Genomic DNA, 8,950 nt, shown 5'->3' on the forward strand with positions numbered 1-8,950 from the left:
AAAAGCCAGTCATTTCACATCCTGGGGTACTTCGGGTGGCTGACGCCATGTGGAATGATATAATTATCGTAGTGTCCGACTTCTCTTCCTATATTCCTATACGCAAAATCTTCGTACTACGAAGCTCCTGCGACAACTATTATAATTACAATGACTTGAACTGATATCTTTGATCTGGTCCTCGAGTTCACATCACCTGATTCACGAAATTTGTGCAGCAAATCTCTATGGGCGTAGGACAGATTTATAAAGTATTACTAAATAAAGTGCTAGAGCAGTTAGTTAATAACAGTTAATTAGAGATATAGATAAACAGATAGGTTTTATAAACGTAACAGGTTATGTGCCTAAAAAGTATTAAATACTTTTAACCTTCGCTTTTCTATTACGTTTTTAGGCCCTTTGTAGATAAATAGAAAATAGGGGGTAATTTACAGCACTTTAGAAGGTTACTAGTGTTACGATGTTGACTATCGCTTAGATTATTAGCGTTATAATTAACGCCGATCTGCTAGAGAAACTACGCCTAATTAACTGTAGATCCACTAGGGGATCTACAGGGTATTGCCTGGCGATTTCGCTGTGCAACGCCTACAGATAGTTCTCTTCTTTACGCATAATTTAGAACCGGTATTTACCCCTATTATTTGTTAATTACCTATTAATATGTACGGTTAACTGTATCACTAAGCCTGGTGATCCTAACAAAAGGCTTATAGCTTATTAAGTGAACTAAAGTCTTTAGTATTAAAAGTTATAAGTAAGATATAATAAGTATTAAAGTTATTACTAGTTAGTCTTTTTTATTTATTACTTAGGTTAAGTAGTAAGATAAAAAGACTTTAGGTCTTATTTTCTTTTAGCTAAAAGTAATATACTAATTATTTATTTTTAGTAAGCCTATTAATATATAAGTATTTATAAAGTTAATAATATTATTAATTATAGTATATTTATTACTTTATAAATAAATCTTTTTTAAGTAAATTAATATTTTACTTAAACCTAAAGTAATAAGTATTATAATTAATAATACTTCTTATATAATAAGTAGTATAGTAAGTATAATCTTAATTAGGTAAGTTCTTATTAAGGGTTAGCTCCCTTACTAAGTTATTTAAGGTTTCTAAGTTCCTTATTTTAGAGGGATCCCTTAATTAGTTCTTTATATCTTAAAAGTGTTTTACTTATTTTCTAAACTAAGGTAGTCCTTAATTAGATACTACTTATATCTAGATATTATTAGCTATTTAAATTTTATATCTTTTTACTTACTTATTTTATATTTATATTATATCTTATATTATTAATACTACTAAGTTAGTATATAGTTTATATTCTCTACTTTAATATTAGAATTCTAGTTTTTTAAAAAAAAAAGACTATTAAAAGTATATAGTAAAATAACTAAGGACTTTAGTTATAATAGTAAAATATAAATAAATATAATAACACCTTATAACTTAAAGTAACTTAGGTACCTAGATTAATTATAATAAACGTTAAGGCTTTAATTAGGCTTTTAATACTAATTAAAGACTTAAGGTTTAATTAGACTAAGCAGAAGGCTTTTTATTACCTAAGTTACTATATATTAGCTAAATTAAGTGTAAGGTAAGGCTTTTAATTAATAAATTTAAAAGTCTAGAAAAGATTAGAAGAAGAAGCGTAGTTATTCTCTATCTACTATAGCTAATTAGAAGGTTTTTATACTTTCTAGCTACTAATTAGACTCTCTTCCTATATTAAACCTAATAATAACTTATAATCTCTGTCCTTACTTTAATACTATAACTAGTAATAGTGCTAAGACTTACTATATTAGCTCTTAATCCTAAGTTAATAAGCGCCTTAATTACTACTTATATATTACTTCTTTATAGTAAAAGTAGGATCTTAACTTAGTGCCTTTATTATTAGTTCTAGTATATAGTAGTTATAGGGATATTATTTATATTATCTACTTACTTACTATAATTACACCATATATATCTTTTCTCTTTATATTATCTATAAGTTACCCCTAGGTATTTATTTATATAATAACCTTATGTTCTATAGAAGTAGTAAGTACTTAGTGCTTTCTTTACTTTTAGGTAGCTTCTAGCTATATACCTTACTTTATTATAGTTATAGTATACCTTATTACCTATTAGCTTAGTTATATTATATTAGCTACTTAGTATTTTATAGTTAGTGTTATTACACTACTTCTTTAGTACGCTTACTATATAATTATTATAGGCTACTCTCTAAGCTTTTATATAATACTAACTATACTAAGGCTAGTAGTGTAATTCCTAGGCTTACTTAACGCACCTTATAAGTAATACTAGCTTTATATAAGTTAAAAGTAGAACTAGCTATAAGCTAATAGCTTATTAAATACTAGGTTATAGCTTAATTAATAGTAAAGAAATACACTACTTCTTTATTATAAGGTAAGATAGCTTCATCTTAATTATTTTATATTTTATTAAGAACTTATTAACGCTTTAGTTAGTGCCTTAGTAGAGGTAGTTAAGCTATAAAGTCGCTATAATAAAGTAGCTCTTAAGGTCTAAAAGCTTTTTATATAAGAACTCCCTACGATTCTCTTACGTTTTATTACTAGTTCTTTTTAGGCCTTAGCTTCTTTTTCTATATATTATATTTATAACCCTTTTATATAGCCTTAAAAATAACTAAAGGTATAAGTTATTTTAATACTTTAAGTATAGATTTATATTATTTAAAAGGTAAAGTATATATAATAATTAAATAAAAAGATTTAAAGTTCTTTATATAACTTCTTACTATAAGTATGTAGTAAAAAAGATAGTAAGTAATAAAGGTATAAGCTATTATCTACCTTACTATTAGGTAGTATAGTTATACCTTTTTATACCTAAGGGGTTAAGGTTACTAAGGTTACTATTTTATTATAAGTATAGTTACTACTATATAGTAATTCTAACTTTGTATATTAGCGTTAGATATAGGCCTCTTTATATATATTTTTAAGTTCTTTTTCTAGTACCTATTCCTTTTTATTTAGTAGTCTAAGCCTCTTAGTTACACTACAGCTTTTCTAAGAGCTACTAGAAGAGGGTAAGAGGGGTAGGTAGTGCTTCTTACTAATTATATAATAGTATTTTTATATATAGCCTACCTAGAAATACTTTACTTTTCTTAAGGTAGGCTACTTACTATAATAGGCTACTTACTATATATATACGTTAAAGTAATAATCCTTTTTTTCCTTATAGTAGTTATTAAATTTAGTTAATCTATAGCTATTATAGCTATTTATGATTAAAAGATAATAAGTACTTTTTATATAGGACTTTATATACTAATTATAGTGCCTTAGCTCATTTAGGCTAATCTTATTTATAGTCTATTTATTTTGACTTAGGTAGATATACTATATAGCTAGAAATTAGCTATTTTAGTACTAAGAGGAGAGGTAATATTTACTTTTTATAATAATATATAGAGGTATTACCTAGCTATTTATATATACACCCTAAATAATAAAAACCTATTCTTAATTACTAGGCTACTTTATATAAGGCCTTTCTTTATAATTAGAGGTTATAATAACCTTTATATATAATAGTATTCTTATTAAGAAGCTAGTCTTATTAAAATTATAAATATTATAATCCTATATCTTATACTTTATAATTATATCTTATATAAGTATAAACTAGGTTTATATAATTATAAGATTCTTAGCTAAGGCTCACTAATAGTTAATTTAATATTAAAATTATATTTTTAATTAAGGTTATTATTATATAAAGTTCTCTACCTATCAAGGTCTAATATATATTATATTACGTTTAGAAAGGAGTTAGTTAGCTATACCTTATATATTATCTTATTATAAAAGAAACCCTTAATTAATTAGGTTAATAACCTATTTAAGAATTACTTTTTCTTTTAAAATAGTTATCTTTATTAATTTTAAACACGTCTTAGCTTATAGGAGTATACTAGTGTGTTACGTATAAAGCGTTAATTTAGGGACCTTAAAGTTAGATACAGCACTTTATATAGACATTTTTAGGTTATTTTTAAGAGCCTAGATAGTAAGGATAGTACGACCTTCTTTAGAAGAAGAGGCTATATTTATATATAGAGAAAGGTTAGTATAAAGGTTAAAGAGGTATAAAGGGGGAGGACGTATATAGCTTACTATAATATATAGCTTACTATATATATATATTATTTTTATTAAGAAGCTAGTTTTATTAAAATTATAAATATTATGATTTTATATTTTATACTTTATAATTATATTCTATATAAATTTAAACTAGCCTTATATAATTATAAAATCTTTAGCTAAGGCTCTCTAACAGTTAGTTTATAGTTAAAATTATATTTTAATTAAGGTTATTATTATATAAAGTTCTCTACTTATTAAGGTCTAATATATATTACGTTATATTTAAAAAGAAGTTAGTTAGCTATATCTTATATATTATCTTATTATAAAAGAAACCCTTAATTAATTAAGTTAATAACCTATTTAAGAATTAGCTCTTTTTTTAAAATAGTTATATTTATTAATTTTAAATACGTTATAGCTTATAGGAGTATACTAGTGCGTTATATATAAAAGGTTAATTTAGGGACCTTAAAGTTAAAGGTAGTACTTTATATAGACATTTTTAGGTTATTTTTAAGAGCCTAAATAGTAAGGATAATATAACTTTCTTTAGAAGAAGAGGCTATGTTTATATATAAAGAAAAGTTAGTATAAAGGTTAAAGAGATATAAAGAGGGAGGATATATATAGCTTACTATAATATATAGCTTACTATATATATATATAAATAGACTTTATATAGCACTTTAATATAAAGATATACTTAAGGTTAGTAAAGTCTTACTATATAGGCTACTTATTTAGGGACTATTTTAAAGTTAATATATATAGCTATAATACTTATAATTTATATCTACTTAATAGTAAGCTAAGTAAATAAAGCCTTTAATACTACTAATATATTATAACCTAATAAGTTATAAGCTACACTACCCTACCTAACAGGCAGATAATAGGTAATAATAGTATTTATATAGGAGAATAGGAATAAATAGATAACTCCCTAGAACATAAGAACTATATTATAAGTTATATAGTAATAAGAGAGGACTAATAGATAATAAGCGCTCTAGGTAAAAGACTAACTAGTTAATAGCGCTTTATAGTAAAGGACTAATAGATAGGTGTTACTTTAAGGTATACTAATAGAAATAGGACTTATATATAGGATAGACTTAGACGTACTTAAGGACAGACTTCTATAGCTCTTTAGTATTTAACTTATAATATATTCTTTAAATATCTTTTAGTATCTAACCTTAGTTATTTAATTAGTAAGAAGCTATATAAGCACTAAGACGGCTTTAACTACCTAACTAATTACTAAGTGATTAATAAGACTAGTAAAGAATAATAAACACTGTTAACTAAGTATTAACCTCTGCTTACTATTAGTAAAAACTCTACTGTCTAGAAACTAGCTGTAACATACTATTAAGATACTATAGAAAAATTAAAGTAGCTATATTATTTATTTCTTCTTAATAGCTTTACTAGGTATATTAGTATAAAGATTATAAAGTACTATATTAATATTAATATTATCTTAGCTTTTTCCTACCTTATATAATACACTTTCTCTAACTAATAGATATAGGCGTCTTTTAGTACCTTAAGAAGTCCTATTAGTTAGTGCTTTATAAGTATATATAGAAAATTAATCCTATATTTATAAGAAGTAACTTTATTACTACTCTTAATACTATAGTTAAGGCAGCCTTTACTTCTACTTATATTATAAAAGGCTTTAAGAAGTTAGGTATATAGCCTATATATAATAATATTATACTAGCCTAGCTAGTAAAAAAGATATAATAAAGTAATAAAGATATACTATCTTATCTTATCTATTATTTACTATATAATAACTACTTTAATAAGGTAATCCTTATTACTAACTATATAAAAGAGAAATATAGTAGTATATAAAGTAGTCCTTTAAGAAGGGGTTTTAAAGTAGTAAAGTAGGTAATTTATAAGAGATCTCTTACCTTTAAGTACTACAGGTAATATATTAAAGACTAAAATACTAGACTAAAGATATAGTAATAAAAAAGCTAGTGCTAGTAAGCTATTAAACTATAATACCCCTTTATAACTAGTGTTACTATTATAGCTTTAAAGAAAGTATATAAAAAGTTAGTTATAGAGGTAATATAAGTAGAAATATAGCGCTAATAGGTAGTAGTAAAAAAGATACCCTGTTAGTAAGAAAAAGAGGTCTAGTAGTAATATAGTGCTTTAAAGTATTAAGAGGTAGATAGATAGATAAAGTAACTAACTTTTAAATAGTAACTAGACTATACTAAAGAAGGTTAACTATATATCCTATTTAATCCTTTAGATCTATAGTAGTATAATCTAAGGAATACTAATAATAAGGAGAAATTTATAATAAACCTTAATCTAACCCCTCTACTATAATATATACTTAACTAGTTTAAGTATATAGTAAGGCCTCTTAGTTAAGGTAATGTTAATTAAGTATTAGTAAATATAGCTATAGAGGCAGCTAGGCTATATTTTAACCTAAAGGTATTGAAAGATATTAATAATCCTATAGATAAGGACTTTAATTTAGTTATTTTAAGCAAAGAATCTATTAGTATACCTAGTAGTAATAATAAGGGTAATAAAGTAGTATTATTACTATTACTACTAAAAACACTAACGCTAGGCCTTTTATTATTATAAGGCCCTTTATAATATAAGTTAAGGTATTATAGCATAAAGGATAAAATAGATACCTAGAGGGCTATAGGGATTATACTATAAAATTACCTATTTACAACCTTATTTATATAAGTAAAAAAGAAGTAGTAACATATAGTAGATAATAATAAAAGTAATAGCTATATTACAGTAGTAATATAAATTTATAGTTATTATATAAATAAAAAAAAGGTATTATTATATAGCCCTAACTTAAGGCTATTAATTAATCTAACTTTTACTATTATATAACGTTATTATAGTTATTACTTTAAGAGATAGAAAGTTAACTATACTATATAACCTACGTAAAAGTGATACTATTTGTGATGGGGGGTGGTAACCCCTTTTTCTACGTGGTAACCCCATTTTTTCACCCCTTGCGTGAGCAAGGGGCTTTTAGCGCAGCGATGATGACTAACACCCCTGGGTAGTTATTTTCTAGATGGATTTCGCCACCCAAAACAAGGGAAAATAATGTTCCGAACATCTGCCCCTTAATAGGCCGATCGGCGATGGTCGTGGGCAGCAGAGATAGTTACACATAATCAGAACAATCAATCAACGCAAGGATTATCGCTGCCAGCTAACGCGCTTCAACAACTTTTGCCATATTTAACAAAATGTATCTAAGAAATACCTAGCGTATTAGCAGCTAATTGCCCCACCTTGCGCCCGGTCACACGCGGTCATTTCTCCCACTTTAACAAGATAACCTTTCCTAACAGAAGGCGTGACTTAGAGATAGGGTGGGCAGTAATCGCACTTCCTTGTCTAAATCCTTATACTAACTTTCAAGAAAACAAAAAGGGAACAAGGTTTAGTCTATCTTTATTACTCCCCCACTTTCCGGCGTGGGTTCTCCACTTCCCGGCCCAGGTCGATAGATAACTTCGGATTAAAGCGTCGTAATACTGGCCACGCGCGGACTTCGCTTAACTGAGAATGCCGATAGTTGTCGCTAAGCGGTACGATCGGCTCCGAGAGGATTGCGTCTATAATAATTGAGTAAACGTCCTGCTGCAGACTCATAGGGCCAAGCTAAAAGGCTAGCTGGACCTTGGTTGTTTTTCTCCGCTCCCTTACCAAGTAATCGACATGGTTCAATTCTCGTTTCTCAGCCTCCTCCTTGGTCTGGCGGTTCTTCCAGCTGAAACTCAGTCGCTACCGAAACAGCTTGCCGCCGTCCGCCGCCGATCTGGTCTAACGCACGCGGAGTACCTGCAGTACCTCACGCTGGTTCACGGACAGAAGTCCTGGAATGCTCCCCGGGACAGCGCCTTCCCGCTGGCGTACACACAAAACTATGTCTTTGACAGTGTATTTGGTGCCAACAACAGCGTAGGGAACCAGGCCTACGTCGGGCGCGACAGCATTATCGAATTATACAGCAGCATCCCGACGTCGTTCATCGGTCCCCCGCCCAGCAACTATACCGAGACGGTTATCGGGCCTGATGGAGAAAACTTCAGTGACATGCCAGTGGCCATGTCAACTCTCGCAACAGAGACCTTTCTCAACGACATCACTCACGGCCCCGCAAGCGCCCAGCCAAAGGACAACACCGCGCCTTTGGTGGCCTTCTTCTGGGCCATAGGCACCAAGGATGTCACGTCCAACGAGACGTTTGCCAGGTACCTGGCTGATGCGCTGATCAAGCCGCTGCCGGCCGGAATCCTCTACAATGCCAGCTACCACGTTCCTGTTCCCGGCGCCGACCTGCGACCCTACTATGGCGGGCAGGACATGCCAATCGTCAACGCCGTCATCAAGATGTGGCTCAACGAGAGCGTCTCGTCGATGTCAGAGGTTCGGTCTGCGCAGACCCAGTTGAATAACTCACAGCTGCACCTCGACGAGAACCTCTCCTTCATGATGTTTTCCAAGGAGGTAACAGTTTGGGATACAACAGCAAACATTAGCGTAGGTTCCTGTCCCTTCGGTGCATTCGGGATGGGTCCCCTAATTCTCAAATAGTTCAGCATTCCGCGGCTTACGGAAGTGCTAAAGAAGGAGACATACGCGTTCTAAGCAATGCAACTGTGCTACGGGGTTTTGAATCCGGGCTGTGTTTCGCATAACCACTACATCATATCGCATATAATCACAGGCAAGGGCAGAATGTCTCGAGCATGGCGC

At 29.8% G+C, this 8,950-nt stretch overlaps 1 protein-coding gene across 1 annotated transcript; it reads left to right on the forward strand.

The window, feature by feature from the left end:
• Positions 1-7,909: 7,909 nt before the first annotated feature.
• Positions 7,910-8,734, forward strand: GLRG_11782 (uncharacterized protein; the record flags this gene model as incomplete). The annotated part of the gene is made up of 1 exon (XM_008102463.1): positions 7,910-8,734. A coding segment is annotated over one exon (825 nt), but the record flags the coding sequence as incomplete, so codon positions are not given.
• Positions 8,735-8,950: the final 216 nt, after the last annotated feature.

The sequence above is a fragment of the Colletotrichum graminicola genome (genome assembly GCF_000149035.1).
Source record: "Colletotrichum graminicola M1.001 genomic scaffold supercont1.119, whole genome shotgun sequence".
Lineage (NCBI taxonomy): Eukaryota > Fungi > Ascomycota > Sordariomycetes > Glomerellales > Glomerellaceae > Colletotrichum > Colletotrichum graminicola.